This window comes from Schistocerca serialis, chromosome 8 (assembly GCF_023864345.2).
Source record: "Schistocerca serialis cubense isolate TAMUIC-IGC-003099 chromosome 8, iqSchSeri2.2, whole genome shotgun sequence".
NCBI lineage: Eukaryota > Metazoa > Arthropoda > Insecta > Orthoptera > Acrididae > Schistocerca > Schistocerca serialis.
The window spans coordinates 30516543-30536302 of NC_064645.1; the positions used below are offsets into that span (position 1 = coordinate 30516543).

The 19760-nt window shown below is 43.3% G+C and overlaps 1 protein-coding gene across 1 annotated transcript in view; it reads left to right on the forward strand.

Annotated features, from left to right (window-relative positions):
- Positions 1 to 19760, forward strand: part of LOC126416083 (insulin-degrading enzyme) — a 186671-nt gene that overhangs the window by 147068 nt on the left and 19843 nt on the right. Inside the window, exons 16-17 of the mRNA XM_050083571.1 lie at positions 15351 to 15442; positions 19530 to 19641. Coding sequence (XP_049939528.1) covers positions 15351 to 15442; positions 19530 to 19589 — 152 coding nt within the window. The 3' untranslated portion in view covers positions 19590 to 19641. The remainder of the gene's footprint in view (positions 1 to 15350; positions 15443 to 19529; positions 19642 to 19760) is intronic.

Here is a 19760-nt window from a genome sequence, read left to right on the forward strand (position 1 = left end):
CCAAGGTTTCAACCAGCTCCTATTGTGCCCTGACATGAGGAATATCTGACCCATTATCTTTCCCACCTCCTCCCACAGTGGTATACTGCCACATACTGAACCTATACAATATCCTCGCCCATCCACACTCCACCCCTGCTACCATGCCTTGCCTCATGGCTCCCTGTAACAGACTTAGATGCGAGACATGCCCAATACATCCTCCCATGACCACCTACTCCAATTTGGTCACAAGCATCACCTATCCCATCAAAGGCAGGGCTATCTGTGAAAGCAGTCATATGATCGAGCTAAGCTACAATCGCTGTGCTGCGTTCTACGTGGGCATGTCAACCAACAAACCAGCAAGCTGTCTGCATGTGTAGCCACTGGCAGACAGTGGCCAAGAAATGGCTGGACCACGTAGCTGCTGAATACACTGCCCCGTACAGTGTTCTTCTTCACACCAGTGAGTGCTTCATAGCATGTGCCATCTGAATTGTGCCTACCAACACCAGCTTTTGTTAATTGTGCAGGGAGGAAGTGTGTCGGCAATGTGTCCTACATTCCTGTAACCACCCTGGCCGCAACATTTATTAGTCAGTGTTAGTCGCCTGCCTACATCCCCTCCCCTGTTCCTGCACCAGTACTACACAGCTTCTATTCCACGAAACCACCAAGAGTCTTTTTACTTCTCTCGTTTTACACCCCCCCCCCTTCCCCCCCTCTTCACCCCCCTTCCCCCCCCCCCCCCCACCACCACCACCACCACCACCACCACCACTCCACCCTCTGTCTAACCTGACAACTACACCTAGCTGCCCTACTTTCTCTCCATCTCATCCGTGTATGTCCTCCACACCTACCCTACTATCCCTCCCTCTCCCCATCCCATTCTCTTCCTTACCTCCACCACATCGGATTGCTTCTCCCATCTTACACTGCAGCTCACAGTTCCGTCACGTGTGTGTAAGTTGTGTCTGCAGGTGTGTGTGTGTGTGTGTGTGTGTGTGTGTGTGTGTGTGTGTGTGTGTGTGTGTGTGTGTTTTGTCAATCTTACTGGAGTCTTTTTGTTGAAACTTTCTAGCAGATTAAAACTGTGTGCCGGACCGAGACTCGAACTCGGGACCTTTGCCTTTCGCGGGCAAGTGCTCTACCAACTGAGCAACCCAAGCACGACTCATGCCCCGTCCTCACAGCCCAGCCTTACTTCTGCCAGTACTTCGTCTCCTACCTTCCAAACTTAACAGAAGCTCTCCTGCAAACCTTGCAGAACTAGCACTCCTGAAAGAAAGGATATTACAGAGACATGGCTTAGCCACAGCCTGGGGAATGTTTCCAGAATGAGATTTTCACTCTGCAGCGGAGTGTGCGCTGATGTGAAATTTCCTGGCAGATTAAAATTGTGTGCCGGACTGAGACTCGAACTCGGGACCTTTGCCTTGGAAGGTAGGAGATGAGGTACTGGCAGAAGCGAAGCTGTGAGGACGGGGTGTGAGTCGTGCTTGGGTAGCTCAGTTGGTGGAGCACTTGCCCGCAAAAGACAAAGGTCCCGAGTTCGAGTCTCGGTCCGGCACACAGTTTTAATCTGCCAGGAAGTTTCATATCAGCGCACACTCCGAAGCAGAGTGAAAATCTCATTCTGACTCTTTTTGTTGTGCCTGTCTGTGATTCAACATCTCCACCACGTGGAGAGTAGCAGTTTGTCCTTTTCATAGTTAGTTTCATATTCCATGTATTATTTTACGTGTAGAAATGATAACAAAAACTTCCCAGATATTTATGATCCTACATTACATGATTAATACTTTTAACTGTTGCAATCTTCATTTCTCAGATTTGTAGGTGTTCTGTAACAAGTCACTTTACAAAAGTATTGTGTTACACTAAATATGTATACAAGGTGTATAAAAAAGTATTGAACCTTGGGTTGGCTAGAATACATTCATTGATTTGGAGATGCAGACTCATAATCCCCTTCGAACTAGTCTCCTTGCTGGTGCACACGCTTGTGCCAGACCTCCACCATTGTTGTAAACTCTTCTGCAATGCATCTTTTGGATTGGTGGTCAGCCAGGCGGTCACACTTCTCTCTTATCTCTTGACTCAAATCATGTTGTTCCCTCCAAGGACATTTTCAGCTTGGAAAATAGCCTGCCATCTAGAATCTCTTTAAACTTCTTCTCCGAAGAGTGATGCTAGGTACAGGAATATTTAAAATTCTTCCTCTACTTGTGAAATAAGTAGATAGTCAAAGGTTACTTTTCATCAACTAACGATATATTAAAACGTCGTACAGAACAAACTTCTCCCTTCTCACGTAAAAATCTGACTTCTTGTAAGTAACACATATCGCCTTACGTCAGAAACAAATCTAATTACATCCACAAAAGAGTAGGCTTAATAACCATAACTATATACCACAGGATTCATGAAATACGTCTTGCCTCTATCAAGGATGGAATAAGAGTTTTTAAGTGTTCATTTTTCACTAACAATAGCCACTGACACTGTTATCACAGAGTTACATAAATACTTCATGGTCCTCTTGTATGCACTCACTAAACATCCATGAACTGCCCAAAAGGTACTTGTCGGTGCCGTTTGATCGCCGTGTCTGCGCTCATTGTGCAGTAGGTAGGATTCCACTCTCTCTCACTCATATCTAAAATATCATGTGTGGAAGGCTGAGTGATTCTAGAATTTATGCAGAAATTCTCGAAACAGTACAAGGGGAGAGCTAACTAATCACAAGAATGTTGTGTTTGACAAGGAATGTCTGAATCATATGCTCAGCATGGAGCTGCCAAGTTTCTGTTACCCACAGATCTGGTCATTTGCACCGTACAGCTTCACGAAGGCAACGTAGGCTTTCGTGGTACTATTCCTTTGTGACAGTTTGGCTTTGTGATGTATACTCATGATTCATCACGCAATGAGAGTTGAAGAAAGCGATCAGACACGCTGACATGCCATGCGTTTTTGACCTGGGAGATGACAGAAATTTCCTCTGTGATGACTGCATCTTGGTTTCTGTGTTGTACCCATAAATCCATGTCTCATCATCGGTGATCACAGTGCTCAGAAAGTTGGGGTCTCTGTTCACATGTACTGTGTGACTTCCAGGCAGCATTGGCAGTTTCAGCATGAATTTCACAGTCACACATTCACAGATTGTCAGTCAAAATTGAATGTACCGATCCAGTGCTTACCCTTATCTCATTTTCAAGTTCTTGTAATGTAATACAATGTCCTTCCATGACCAAAGCCTGCACTGGCTCATTATTGTTGTCATTTCAGGTTTCTCAGGGTCTGTTTGAAAGTGGTTTGCAGCCCTTTGAAGTGCCATCATCTCTGAAGCTATTTTATCACCCCTTTATCCATGAGTGGCTCATGGCATTCTTCCCAAAGCCTGTTGACTTTTCTGAATGGTTTACACTTGAGTATTGCAAAGATTTTGGCAAAATTTGATGCAGTATTGCTGCTCAATTTTTTTCTGTTATTTTACAGCTTAGTGGAATCTAGTGTGTGCTCACTATATGTCCTCACTTCATTCTCACTGCCAGCGACTGGCACTTCCTGCAGGCAAGAAAAAAATTCATAACTCTGTGTGTGAATGCATCCCACCGCATCTTCTACAACAAAGAAATTCTCTTGCACTTCATTGGTTTATGTGATAAAAAAGGCGGCTTTATACTGATTCATTGATTTATGGGGCTAAGAAGGAGGTTCGATAATTTTTTAATTTATCTTTTGTGTGTGTGTGTGTGTGTGTAAATGAAGCATATAGACAAGAATTATGTCCATCACGTTACCATGGCCTCCTGTTGTGAGCCCTGTGCAAAACTAGGTAGCTTCTACATTCCTCCCCCAAATACAGAATTAACAGGATGTGCCGTGGTGTTGGAAGAAATGTTCCCATTACTTATCAGTGAGGCTGTTGCTGGATATAGTCTCTTACCTGCAGTTGTGCTGCTGAAGTATAGACTTTCCACACACTGCAAAGGACTGCTTGCAACAAGCATGCATTGGTTTGATGGAACAGCTCACCTGAGGCACTTCTGTGGCTGCATGTGCGAGAGACATGGCAAGTGCGAAGCCCTCCATCGTTGCTGTACTGAATGCTCTGCAATGGAAACACATTTGTGTACACAACCTTTATTGGATTGGTTGTTATTGCGGCATCATATATGAAATAAGTAATCTGAGTTAATAATAAGCTAACGAGTTCACCAATGCTTCACAATTTCTAAATGTGTGTGGGAACTATATATACACTATGTGATCAAAAGTATCTGGACACCTGGCTGAAAATGGCTTAAATGTTTGTGGTGCCCTACATCTCTAATGCTGGAAATCAGTATGGCATTGGCCAACCTTTAGCCTTGATGACAGTTTCCACTCTCGCAGGCATATGTTCAATCAGGTGCTGGAAGGTTTCATGGGGAATGGCAGCCTATTCTTCACGGAGTGCTGCACTGAGGAGAGGTATCACTGTCAATTGGTGAGGCGTGGCACAAAGTCAGTGTTCCAAACCATCCCAAAGGTGTTCCATAGGATTAAGGTCAGGACTCTGTGCAGACCAGTCCATTACAGGGGTGTTGCTGTCGTGTAACCACTCCACCACAGGGTATGCAATGTGAACAGGAGCTCGATCATGTTGAAAGATGCAATACTGTCACCATCCCCGAATTACTCTTCAACATTAGGCAGTAAGAAGGTGCTTAAAACATCAGTGTAGGCCTGTGCTGTGACAGTGCCATGCAAAACAGCAAGGAATGCACGCCCACCCTATGAAAAACACGACCACACCATAACACCGCTGTCTCCAAATTTTAGTGTTGGCGCTACACATGCTAGCAGATGATGTTCACTGCACATTCCCCATACCCACACCGTGCCATTGGACTACCACATTGTGTACCGTGATTTGTCACTCCACACGTTTTACCACCGTTCAATCATCCAATGCTTACGCTCTTTACACCAAGCTAGGCATCATTTGGCATTTACCGGCGTGATGTGTGGCTTATGAGCAGCCGCTTGACCATGAAATCCAGGTTTTCTCACCTCCCGCCTAACTGTCATAGTACTTGCAGTGGATCCTGATGCAGTTTGGAATTCCTGTGTGATGATCTGGATAGATGTCTGCGTATTACGTATTACAACCCTCTTCAAGTGTCGGGGGTCTGTCAGTCAACAGATGAGGTCGATTTGTACACTTTTGTGCTGTACCTGTCCGTTCGCATTTCCACTTCACTATCACATTGGAAACAGTGGGCCTTGGGATGTATAAGAGTGTGGAAAGGTCACGTACAGACGTATGACACAAGTGATACCTAATTGCCTGACCATGTTGGAAGTCCTTGAGTTCCGCGGAGTGCCCCATTCTGGTCTCTCATGCTGTCTAATGACTACTGAGGTTGCTGATATGGAGTACCTGGCAGTAGTTGGCAGAATGTGAATGTATTTTTGGAGAGTGTTTGGATACTTTAGCTCACATAGTGTATGTCCTAATCTCCTTCTCCCCCATCGCTCTGTCAATCTCCCTGTCTTTGTCCAGCTTCCCCCTTTCGCTACCTGTCTTGCACTTCCCCCCCCCCCCCTCTCCCCCCCCCTCCCTCCTGACTGTCCGTCTCATCTTCCCCCTCTCTCTGACTTTGAGCCTTGTTTATTATTATTACTAACAGAACCTTGGTTGGGAAATGAAGTCACTTAAAAAGAATAGGTTAACCGGATGGGATCATTAATATAAGAGGTACAGGAATGCCTCTCCAGCAGCTGGACTTGTGAGGATAGTAGATTCAATGACTGTATTTCTCATCGTTTTAATCTGTGAATGAGTAGGATTGCAAAGTTTTAGATAATTCAGTAGTATTCTAATCATAAGTCAATAAGCCATACTTACAACATTCTTCTTTCATCATAAAACTGACTATGACGTAGAAAACAAAACAGCACACTGTTATGTATTTTTTGTATAAAATTGTTTGTAAGGAGGAAGAATATATGTGGAAGAAACAGTTCGTCTAATGGTGTGAGTGCTCTGATATCTTACGTTAAAATCGACTCTGAAAAAAGCAAATGACGCAGCACATTTCACAGCACAGTATTTTCTTCCTCACAGTCTGGTTGAACAGAAAATCTGTACATTGTTGTTCAAAAAAATATACATCTTATGTCTGTATGAACGTTTGTTAGAGTATCGTGTAAACATTTGAGTTAAATTGGTCAAGAACTTTCTGAGATTTTTGGTAACTATGTTAAAGTACAACTTATCATGCTTTCGCAACCAACGGTTGCTTCATCAGGAAAGAGGGAAGGAGAGGGAGAGACGAAGGATGTGGGTTTTAAGGGAGAGGGTAAGGAGTCATTCCAATCCCGGCAGCGGAAGACTTACCTTGTCTGCTTGTGTCTGTGTATGTGCGGATGGATATGTGTGTGTATGCGAGTGTATACCTGTCCTTTTTTTCTGCCTAAGGTAAGTCTTTCCGCTCCCAGGATTGGAATGACTCCTTACCCTCTCCCCTAAAACCCACATCCTTTTGTCTTTCCCTCTCCTTCCCCCTTTCCTGATGAAGCAACCGTTGGTTGCGAAAGCTTGAATTTTGTGTGTATGTTTGTGTTTGTTTGTGTGTCTATCAACCTGCCAGCACTTTCGTTTGGTAAGTCACATCACCTTTGTTTTTAGATATATTTTTCCCACATGGAATGTTTCCCTCTATTATATTCTTATCATGTAATAGTATAGATAATTCATCGCAATGTCATCACTGAAGTGAATAATCAGAATCAGTTATAAATGACTCATTGCTCAAGGACACAAATTGAAAGTTAGCACTTCTAGTGTATCAGTGATCCACACCTCCCAGCTAAGTTTGTGCTAAATGAAGTACCAGCATATATCCCTTATTTCTTTCATTTCCAATGCTTGTGGATTAGTTTCAGCTATCAGTTATTTAATGGGTCCTCATTCTTCCATGGTGGCATGATTGGATAAAATCTTATTGGTTTTCAAGCCATGTCAATTCCAATAAAATTCTCAAGCCTTGTGAACTGGCAGAAGAAGCCAAGCATGCGACTTTCCTGCCACACTGTTGGGAAACAATTAGCAATTTCAGACGTGTACTGCAGAGACATGGATTGAGACTAGTGTTAGAGCCCGCTTCCGAGATAAGAGATATGTTCTACACTGTTAAAGACGACATAGCTCTTTGTGTGCTCAGAGTGTATGGTATCCATTGCGAGTGCAGCAGCATCTATATAGGCCATGCAATTAGCACACTTGTGGAGCATTTTACCGAGCACAAGAGATATTAAGGAATGGGAGCTTGGGGGCTTGCCGCTCTTTGGTGGGTTCGTGCTTGGCTACCATGGAGACACAGGATTTGAAGCATCTTTTTCCTTCCGTGCTGCATCCCTGTCCTCTTGCTGTTATTTCTCCCTCTCCCCCGGTGGGGAACATGCCTGGGTTGTTGTTGGAAATGCAATCTGCAGTTGTGGTAGTCAATATCAGAATACTCTCCACTGTTTTTTGTTCCTTTTTTCTTTCTTCATCCACCTTCTCCTGTTGTTCCTCCACTTTGGCACTTGAGGTTCCTCTTTTTCTTCTTCCTCCTATAATGAATTCTACTCTGTAAATGATGAAAGTCTATATGAATGCAGCTTGCCGCTAACTTGGTGTAATGTTTTGTCTGTACAGAAGTGTATCTGTCGCCTTTATCGCTCTTTCACCCTCACACATAAATCGGTACAATAAAGTCAGGGCTTCGTGTTTTCTTATTAGGCTGATCCGTGAAAAGACAGACAAACAATTATGCTAATGGAGGATTCTGAGTAATTTCTCGAATTCCATTCACTCTCTCTCTCTCTCTCTCTGTCGTTTATCTGTGTACAGTTTAAATATATTAATTACGTGAAATCAGCCTAGTAGAATCTCTGGTGGAGCCCTTCGTCTTAATGTTCAGCGGCTGGCTTGCTGGAAAAGATCTTTACATTTGTTATTATTATTAAGCGCTGCATTCAGTTGGGAAAATCGATCGTTTGAACAATTCGTTCAGTTTACGACAGATCTAAAATTTCAGATGTGGACGAAGCCTTTTTGGACGATTTATAAAAACTCAGAGATTGCAGGCTCTCTTCGTCACAGCTGAAACTTCCCAATTAATTACAGGGCCCAGACAATTATCAATGGTTCAGACAGAGAACTCATTCGTCATTCACTATAGAATAAAATGGTCACAAACCTTATTTCTGAGGAAAATTGTATATTGAATCCATTTCCATACATGTTCCGTTTTCTGTTGGTTCCAAGTCTCATGTAATTTTCTTTTACAGGTGTTTTTTTTTTTTTTAAAAAAAAAAAAAAATCACGCTAGCGGCACAAACTTTCCTAACTCGCTTTAGCGCGAAGAAGAGTAAATAAATCTCCTTTAGCAATCCGACAATCTTCCAACCGATACTTCCGAAGCTGTTCCTCTCTCTCTCTCTATAATAACCATGGAGCATACATCTCTGTACCTCTGTTGTTCCAAAGAATAAACGTACTAGAAAAATACCTTGGCGTCGACGAGCTGTCGGCGCATATATTACTAGAAAATCTGATCAGATACTTTTCAAACGTAAATACATGTGGATGATTTGGTTGACCATTATTAATTATTGCGTGGTAGAGGGTAATTTTCCGTGGGGAGATTACACTCCCTGTGCACTCCTAATGGCCGGCCCACACGTCTGATGTGTAACAGGTGACTGGGTAACGCATAATTCCCAGCAGCGGCTCAATGGGTATGGTTCACACGTAGCCCCTGGTACAGGCTAGGACCAGGGATGGTGCCATCCGAGGCGCTGGCAATCGTGGGGGATTTTCTCGCAATGAGCCAGTCATCTTCGCAGTCAGTGGCCATGAATCGTAATCGGAATAGGGCCGATGATTCAAAGACCTTCCCAGCTGCACCACAGTTCCTCATAGTTTCACATACTGAAGATGGTCAGTCCTTTGCTACGGCAAATCCATTTGTTATTCAGAAAGGTGTTGATACAGTTGCTGGCCCTGTGAAATCCTGCTCTCATTTACGCAATGGCACTTTGGGTTTGGAGACTAATTCCAATTCTCAAGCACAACTGCTTGCAGCAATCCAAACATACCTCTGATCTCTGTGTCGTAGCAGTCCATCAGGTGATGATAAAAAGTAGACGCCCCCTTAGTTCTCACATGCAATCTCTTTCTCACTTTTGATAGAGTTCTTCCGTCAGACGTCAAAGCAGATTATGAAGTTATCACAGTCAGACAGTATATTCCGAAACTGATGCGCTGCTATCAATGTCACCGTTACAACCACACTCGTGAATCTTGTTGACGCCGAATTAGATGTGTAACCTAAGGTAAAGGTGCTCACAAGGGCGATTGTTCACCTCCTCCTCCCTGCTGCATCAACTGCTGTGGCAACCGTGTCGACTCCTCCCATGATTGTCCCATGTATCTTGATGAGCAGGTTCTCCAGGAGATCCAGGTGAAGAATAAAGTGCCTCACCTTGTCGCTTGCAAGTTGTTGGCTCGTCAGAAACCCTGCGTTCTACCATCTGGCACCTACATTATACTGTTCTGCTACATCTCACTCCACAAAGGATGTGGCTACGCAGACATGTGACCTCAAGTTTAGCAGCACGGTTGTGAAATCGTCCAGCATCACGGTAGCGTCCCCTTCTCCCACTCCAGCTTTGCAACATGCCGCCAAACTTTTGCCTCAGAGGGTGACGTCACCAGTTGCACAACCGGCAGGCTGGGAAGGACAGAAAGAATGATCCTGTGAAGACTTCCTATGTCCCCCGAACCAACAAATGTCCGAGTCTTCCTCTGCCAACCGGTATGGCTCCAAGAAGTCGAACAAAGGCAAATGGTCTTCTCCTTCACTGACTTGGAGATCCCCTTTGACGGTGTTACCACATGACACCCTTGCCCAGCCGACCTCCAGGGTGCCGGTGCGATTCTTAGACTCTGCAGCCTGACAGAAGGAGAATGCTGACACTGCTGCAGACCTGCAGGATCCTCCTGCCTCTGTGCTTTGTAGCAGTGAGTCTTCAAAGGCTGGCACTCAGCAGCTGCTGAGGTGACACCCCTCCATATTTTTCATCATCATGACTCTCCTCCAATGGAACACTTGCAGTCTTTAATCCAACAGACTTAGAAACACAGCATCCACTTGTTCCTTGCCTTAAGGAATCAAAATTGTGGCCTCACTACTACTTTGAGCTCTTGCATTTCCGTTTTGACCTTCTCATCTTAGGGCGGCATTCCATCTCATGTGGGAGTCATGCTGCTCGTATGAGATGACATTCGTGGTCAACCCATCTCCGTGACTAACTGACTCCAAGCTGCTGCAGTTTGCATATTCCTTCCTCACTTGACCTTTTCCCTTAGTACCGTTTACATCCCTCCGTCATACGATGTCACGAGGGCAGACTTCCTTCAGCTTACTGAGCAGCTGCCTCGCCCATTTCTGCTGCTCGGTGACGTTAATATGCACCATCCCCATTAGGGCTCACCCGAAACCTGTCAGAGATGCCCTCTTGGCTGACCACAATCACCTTAACCTCATCTGCCTTAACACGGAAGCACCCACGTTCCTTTCAGACTCCACTCACGCCTATTCCCATTGAGACCTATCCTTCTGTGCTGCCCAGCTTGCCCATCATCTCACTGACACATACTTGAGTGACCATTTCCCATGTGCTATCCATTTGCTGACACCCATGTGCACACCCAAATGGCACCTTATTAAGGCTGACTAAGGGCTTTACTCCTCCCTGGCAACCTTTGACAAACATTTCCCCAGTTGTGATGACCAGGTAGAATATTTTAGAAATGTTATCCTTACCGCTGCAGAATGTTCCATTCCTCACACTTCCCCTTTACCAGTGAGTGTCCAGTTCCTTAGTGGACTGAAGCATGCTGTGATGCAGTTCACGCATGGAGACATGCTCACCACATTTTTAACCATCATCCTGTGACGGCAAACAGCCTTCATTACAAACAGTTGTGTGCACAGTGTCGTCGCGTTGTTCTGGATAACAAAAAAGCTAGCTGGATTTCATTCACTAGTCCTTTTTAACAGTTCCACTCCCTCCTCCATTGTGTGGGCCGACCTCCGATGACTCTCTGGGACCAAGATCCAGGCCACAATTTCCGGTCTAACAGTAGCAGATGATGTCATTGTGGACCCTGTTGCTATCTCCAACATCTTGGGCTGCCATTTTGCAAAGATTTCGAGCTCCTTCCATTATCACCCTGACATCTTCCATTGGAAATGAGCAGAGGGGGCTCAGGTGATACCATTCTCTTCTCTGAATCGTGAGTGCTGCAATGCTGCCTTTACTATGAGGGAGCTGGATCATGCTCTCATTTCATCCAATCCTCTACCTCAGGGCCAGATGAGTTCACATTAAGATGTTGCAGTACCTTTCTCTTTTGGACAATCACTTTCTGCTTCATACTTTCAACCACATCCGGGCAGAGGGCACGTTTCCCAGATGGTGGTGTGAGGCCACTGTCATACCCATACCTAAGCCTGGGAAGGACAAACACCTTCTTCTAACTACTGTCCCATTTCTCTCACCAGATGTGTTTGCAAGGTAATGGAATGTACGATTCATGCCCTACTGGTACAGTGGTTCAAGTCTCGCAATTTACTAAACACTGCACAGTGTGGATTTCCAGTGCGCCGTTGTGTAGTTGACCATCTCGTCATTTTGTCCACCCATATCATGAATTGTTTTTGGTGGAAACACCCATATCATGAATTGTTTTTGGTGGAAATCCCAGGCAGTGGCCTTGTTTTTCGATTTGGAGAAAGCCTACAACACCTGCTGGAGGACTGGTATCCTCTGTACTCTCTAAATGTGGAGCTTCTGTGGCCGCCTGCCCAATTTCCTTCGGAATTAAAAAAAGTTTTCAAGTTACTGTGGGTTCTGCCTTGTAAGACAACTTTACCCAGAAAAATAGTATGCCTCAGGGTTCTGTTATGAGTGTTATCCTTTCTGTTATGAGTGTCATGCTCTTTGCTATCACCATTAAATTTGTAATGGCCTGTCTCCTGCCAGGCATCTCCGGCTCCCTTTTCATTGATGATTTTGCCATCTGGCAGCACAATTTCTTTCTTCCACTGGCTTTACATCTAGGGCTTATTGCTCTTCCATCATTGAACCTACAAAATTCCTGGAGCTCAAGCTGGATAGGAAACTTTCTTGGTCCACCCCCGTGTCTTACCTGGCAGTCCGCTATAAGCAGTCCATCAATCTCCTACTTGTCGTCAGTGGGGCACTTCCTGAGGAGCAGGTCAAATGACCCTCCTCCGTTTGTACTGGTCTCTTGTTCAAAACTAGACTATGGGTGTTTCGTTTATGCATCTGCACATTCGTCTCTCTTACACCCTCACAATATCATCCACCATCATGGCAACCATTTGGGCACTGGCGCCTTTTACACTAGTCCGGTTGAGTGTCTGTATGCAGAAGCTCCCAAACTACCGCTGTCCTACCACTGTGACTTTCTCCTCAGCAAATGTGCGTGCTATTTGTCTGCTGTTCATGGCCACCCATCCTGTGCCGCCGCCTCCTTTGATCACCAGTATGGGGCACATCTCTCTTCTCTATTACCTCTTGGAGTTTGCTCTGGCAGCTTAACTTCACGCTACCTGCAACTTTCTCGATGGGTGTAAACCTTTCTCCACCTTGCTTTCCTGCAGCAACCCGTGTTCATCTTTGCCTTCAATCGCTGCTTATGACACTACTCCAGCATCGCTCTATCACCTTCAGTTTCATCACCTTCGCATGGAACTTTGCGATAGTTCCTGTGTGTACACTGACGGCTCAGACTGAGTGTGGTTTCAGGTGTGCCTTTGTCATTGGCACTGATGTTTTTCAGTATTGGCTTCCACGACACTGCTCAGTATTTACAACAGAACTCTTCACCCAATACATCCGCCGACACAGGCTTTTCTGTTGCATCATCTGCTCAGACACTCTCGGTGCCCTCCAAAGCCTCTGTGTGCTGTACAATCTCATTCCATAATGCAACGAGTCCAGAAAGACTTCAATTTGCCCACTCTTGATGGAGCCACTGTGATGGTCAGGTGAGTTCCTGGTCAGCCCACTAGTTCTCACATCCCCTCCTATGATATCTGTGTTGCCGTCTGTCAGTAGGTGGTGTCACTTTGGCATCACCACTGGTGTACCCTTCGTGGGAATAAGCTCTGGGTTATTATGCCATTCCCAGCAGGTTGAATGACCTCCTCTCAGCTCTCTCACTGTGAGGAGATCATTTTAACTAGTTTGCGTATTGGGCACTGTCTTTTTAGCCATTTCCATTTGTTAGGTGGTGCTCCCCCACCATTTTGTGCAAATTGCGCTCAACTTATGATGGTCCGCTTTTTCCTGATGGAATGTCCTTTTTTTTTAACCATTTACATTCTTGTTTATGTTTGCCGTCTGAGTTATCGGCTATTTTGGTGGATGACACACCAGCTGTCGACTGCATTTTACTTTTTATCTGATATAGCAGTATGGTGAAGGCCATTTAATATTTAGTTCTGGACCTCCATTTGTCTATGGCATATTTTATAGACCTTTCTCCACATCTCTGTTTTTAACTGCTTTCTCTTCTGTAGATTGGGGTTGACGTGTAGTTATTTTTAACTCCTCTTTGTCTTCATGTTCTACAGATTTGGCATGGGCACATAAGACCGTAGTTGTTTTTGAGCCGAAAACAAAACAAAATAAAACAAAGGGAGCTCGACAAGTTGGCCATAGGTGAGCATTTGTCTCAAAAATGGACACAAAATATAGTTTGAGAACACAAGAGTCTTGGTGCATACATCAACATATTGAGATTCCATTATAAAAGGGGTCACTGAGATTAAAATGAACTGCAACAATTTCAACAGAGACCAGTGCTACACACTGAATAGGGTGTGGGGGCAGGCTTTGAATGTTGAAAGAAAGAAACGACAGATGCTTGATGCTTGTAGGGCGGTGGGAGCAGCAGTTTCAAACATGTCACTGGCCCCCTTGCACCATCTGACATCACTCGGTCATGCAGTGAGCTGGAGCTGCTATGAGCTGCTCAACTTTCTTTCCGCACACGTGTTACTTTGGCCCTCTCTGATTGATGCCACTGACCATAATCGTAGGGATGTAAATGGGAAATAGTGCCAGCTGCAGCAGTCAGTACTTATACACCTGATGATGATGGCGAGGCTAGCATCAAAACCTCAACATGACTTGAAAACCGAGATGATCTTATCCAGTTCTTTAATGGCTTACTACTTTCACTACTTTCCTCCACCAGCTCGTACAGTAACCTTATTCTACATCGTAGAATAGGTACAGCCAGCTAAAGGTCAGGTGTAATTCAAACTCTTAATTTTGGCAAAAAATTGTCATAGTGACATTCATCAATTCTTCCTTCTTATCTGATAAACTGCTATCATTTGCAGTCTCTGATATGATAACCCTTATGTGTGTGTGCGTGGGGAATGGGGGGAGGGAGTTAGAGAGAGACACAGAGACAGAGAGAGTGAGTGAGTGTGCACTCTTCGTTCAAACCTGAAGGCCCAAGGGATGTCGACCACCTGCCTTGTCATCATCCTACACCAATCAGTATCATATGGATATGGTATGGTGGGGTATTTGGAGAGCACACTGCTCTCCTGGCCATTTTACTAACTTTCCAGACTACAGAACTGCTACTTCTCATTCAAGTCATGGCATCAAGGGACTGAGTGCATGCCACTCTAGTCCTCTCACCAAAGGAAGAATCTGGCAGTACAGGGACTCGAATCTGGCTCGTCCACATGGCAGCCATCTACATTGATTACGCAGCTGCTGAGATGGATTAGTCCTTATAAAATTTAATGCAAATAATCTAGTGTCTTTTGCATGAGTGGTAACAGAATGGCAAGCATTACCATGAGACATGTACCTTCTAACACACTCTACAAAGTCATTTTCGTCAACACCTTAATCCTCTAAAATCTGATTAAAATTGAGTGAGTGATTTCTGTATCAGATAAAACTTTACAGATAATTACTACCACAGTGACCATCATACTAAAGTTAAAAATGGAAAGCGCGTTTTGAGTAATGATGGTACAAAGGATTTTTCCGCACTGTGTGTCACATCTTGTAAATATGGAAATATTGGAGCAGGAAGCTATAATTGTTGTCCAAATCATCAAAAACACAAAAGCAGCTACCTCGTGCCCCGTATCCTGTGTGCCCACTCCCAAACCTTGTTTTCTGTTTAGGAGATCTTTACATTGTTCTGCGAAAATGTGTATTTTCTTTTTGTAACTCTTTTGTATTTTTTTTTTCAGAACTGACTCTTAAGAATGTCGAAGCATTTATTCCACAAATACTATCCAAGATGCACATCGAATGTCTAATACATGGAAATGCTGATCGACAGGTATGATGAAAACATCCTTTGTCCAAATACGAGTATACACATATCCTTCTGTACAGATGTAGTTAAATTGTATGTGAAAATGTGCCTTTAACACTCAAGATAAAAAGAATACAGCAAATGTGACAATTTTTGCTTTTAGATTGCAGTGCCATAAATTAAATAATGGGCACACATGTCAATACAGCAAATATGACAATTTTTGCTTTTAGATTGCAGTGCCATAAATTAAATAATGGGCACACATGTCACGTGTTTGAGAATTTTCTGGACTTAGTGTAGGAAACATTTGTAAGCAACAAACTGAAAATAAGAGGCCCAGTTTTGAAGTTTCTATGACAGAAAAATAATACATGTATGGGAGACAGACAAGAGAAACAATTTTAAAATTGAAATGTGAGTTTACTAACAGAAAATCAGTTTTGTTGGGTAAGTGAAATTTCTGTAGAACTGAAAGAATATCTTCCAAGGAATCTGAGCAATTCATCATCAGTTATGCGAGTCTTGTGAGGAATTATTTTGAAATATAACTTCAAATCTTCTTCTTCTTCTTCTTCTCTCTTTTTTTTTTTTTTAATTGCCCTCTCACAATCACATATTCAGATGTTAGCATTAACATTTTGAATGTTAAAACACACATATATTACATATTCAGTTTTTTTTTTAATTGCGATCTAATACAACATTATACTTGTTACCTGTATCTTAACTGCCAAAGTCTTGGATTTTGACAGTCTTCTGGCTTCAATTTCCTCTCTGATGTTGCTCTTTTGACTCTCTCTTTCTATGTTGTTTTCAGGCAACCCATTATTCTTCTATTAGTTGGCATAGATTCCATCACCATCTCAAGCCGTCTGCTCTCACTACACAGCATATGTGCCCACACTGTCTGTTTAGTTTTACTTCAGTTGTATCCACTGCTTTGGTGCCCAAGTGTATTCTTTTATGTAGGTATTCATTTTTAATTTTATGTTATAGTGTCAGCTTACAGAAACACATTGAAAACCCCACCTCCATTGACAATGTATTCCTCTTAATTCTTTCAGTTACTTCCCATGTTTCTGTTGCATATGTTACTATACTTCATAGGACTTTATCATCAAATTTGTGCCACAAGCCTATTGCTGGCAGTACTGTTACGCTTTCTGCCATGCCCTACAGTGTGTCTCATGTTAAGACATGCCGGAATGGATTAATGACTAAGAACATATTTTCTCATGAGGTGATTATTCAACTAAAGCAATTTTTTTAATCATACAATATTGTAACTGTAGGAGTTGTGGTTAGTACTATGTGTGAAATTTGGGATGATTTGCAGAGGGCATCACCATCCACAGTTGCTTATCTGAAGAATTGAATCAGCTTCATTTGCATGAAACGTTTAAAATTGTACTGTTTTTGAATGAGAGTAGATGCACAATAAAAGTAAAGACTGTGGTGCAAGCCAGTGACTGGGCTATTTGCCTGACTGTAGGCAAAGTACAGCCTTTCTTGACTGCATCACTAGGAGGGGGAGGCTGGCAGGCCCATTGCCCTGGCTGCCTTTTACCCCAGGGAAGGGTACCCAGTACTCGTTTGATAACAGACTGAGTGGACCTAGGCTGTCTCGGGATGAGGGGGGGCGGAAAGAGCAAAAATCTCCATTTTATCTGGGATTGAAAACAAGACATTCAGGACAGGAGACTAGTGCTCTCTCCATTGGACTACCATTTCCCCCCAAGTGCACAAGTGAAGTTCAAAACTATATCCCATATCTGTTGGTGGTAGCACTATGTGAAGGAATAATTCTTTTTTGTGCCATCCATCAAGTCATGCAAAATGTAGCTTATTCTGTTTACTACTTGTTGCACCCTTTCAAAAGCGGCAAAGGAAATGCCTTTAGCTATTAGTTACAAATTAAATACACTGACAGAAAATAATTAAAACACCAAAAAATAATGGAGAGTAATGTAAGTAACATAAGTGATCAACATCGCAAGATCACACATAAATGCGGGCACGAGATAAACTGTTACAAATGTGAAATGCTGGTATATTAATAATGAGTGTAAATGCCACAAGTTGAATGCAAGCATGCAGACGTGTGTGCATTGTATTGTACAGGTGCTGCCTGTCAGTTTGTGCGTTGGAGTTCCATGCCTGTTGCACTTATTGGACATCAGGTATAGACAACATGTCAACATTCTGTAGAGCATATTGAACTACAACAGCAGTATTTGAGCGAGCATTATCTTATAGGAAAATACCCCCTGGAATGTTGTTCATGAATGTCAGCAAAACCGGTCGTTTCACCAGATCAACGTACAAATTTGCAGTCAGTGTATGTGGGACAACTGAAAGAGTGCTCCTGCTGTCATACGAAATCGCACCGCAGACCATAACTCCAAGTGTAGGACCAATGTGCCTAGCACGCAGACAGGTTGGTCACAGGCCTGCAGCTGGCCTCCTCCTAAACAACACATGGCTACGCTGGCACCAAGGCAGAATGAGCTTTCATCAGAAAAAATACTTCCACCCTGGCCTCCAGTAAGTTCTCACTTGACATCGCAGCTATTTCGGAGCTATCCTTGAAGTAACTGATATGTAACAGTTTGTTGTGTCACTTTGGTGACAGTTGCTGCAGATGCAGTATGAAGTGCCAGAGCCACATGCTGAACGGAATGGTCTTATCTCTCGGTAATGCCATGTGGCCAACTGGAATCCACTCCTCTTGCGACTGTACGTTGTCGTGAGCACCATTGTCAGCAATTGTGTGTAGTGGCTACATTCATGCCAAGTCTTTCTGTAATATTACTGAAGGAACATCCAGCTTCTCGTAGCCTTATTACACGACCTCATTCAAACTCAGTGAAGTGGTGATAATGGCATCTTTGTTGCCTTAAAGGCATTCTTGACTAATGTCAACTCACCACGTCCAATCTCAAAGGTAACTAATGCTCATGACTGTTTCAGTTTGCATTTAAAGCAAACCTGGTTTCCATCCTCATTGTGCCACCCACAGCTCATGATCTATTGGCTAGCATTGCTGCCTCTGGATCACGGGGTCCCGGGTTCGATTCCCGACTGTGTTGGGGATTTTTTCCTACCCGGGGACTGGGTGTTTGCGTTGTTCTGATCATCATAATCATCATCATCATCATCATCATCATCATTATTCATGACAGTGGCTAGATTGGATTGTGTCAAAATTGGACTGTGTCAAAATTGGGACTTTGTACAGGCACCGATGACTGCGCAGTTAAGCGCCCCACAAACCAATCATCATCATCCTCTTCTTAGTGGTGCTATTAACACCACTCTTATGTGACTGGCATGAAATTTCAGTAGACATCATCTTTCAGATGTAAAAACATGCCTACCAACTTTTGTTTATGGCACACAACTCTTTCTTAGTGTTGAGATTTCTTTTCCGTCAATGTATTTGATGCGTTGGACAGACAGAGACAGAATTTTGCAGTTCTGAAGCTGTTTCTGTGTGGTTAATTTGAAAGATACTTTGTGCTACCACAAACAATGAGACCGATTTTAAATTTTCTGTGGCTGTTCTAAATCTGATGAATATTATTAAAATATGAACTAAGACAGAAAACCACGAGTGTGATCTCCAGTAAACCAATCCCAAAACAAGGAACTGTAGAACCAGATTATAGTTAAGTAAACATTCAACAACGGGGTGATATTTTTTGTGAGTAGTAATTTTACTGTCACCTTGCAAGTCATCTATAAAATCAGGAGATACCCTGTGTTTTTGGGATATGCCAAACACTAGTCAGATAAATAATTGAAGCTCTCAAGCTGTGTTGCATATGCAAAATTAACTGTTTTTCATCACAAATTTAGTAGCAGCTATGAAATGTATGTTATGTTGGTTACATGTGGCATTTTAATCATGTAGCTGGTTATATAGTCAACAAATTAGTAATCTGAGTGTTGTGCTTAGAATCAATTCTCTTCCACTTTTATCTTTGTTACAGTGCAGTATTCTAGTTTATTAAGTGTAATTTCTGAAGTTACTTTAATGAAATGTCAGATACTTAGCAAGTAATATATATGATTTATCCTAGATAACTGTGATTCTTGTTGCACACAGAGGGCATTGGAGCTGGTACACCTCGTAGAGGACCGTCTGATGTCGTCAGTGTCCTTATGACCATTACTGCCCCGCCAGCTTCTGCGCCACAGAGAACTCCAGCTGGTGGATGGTACTGCTCTTTCGCACACTTTTCATAGTGTCGATATGAAAATTAACTTGAGAAAACTGTAACATTACTGGGAGACAGATTGCTTGGCCAGTACTAACCTTATAAGTAACTGCAGTCAG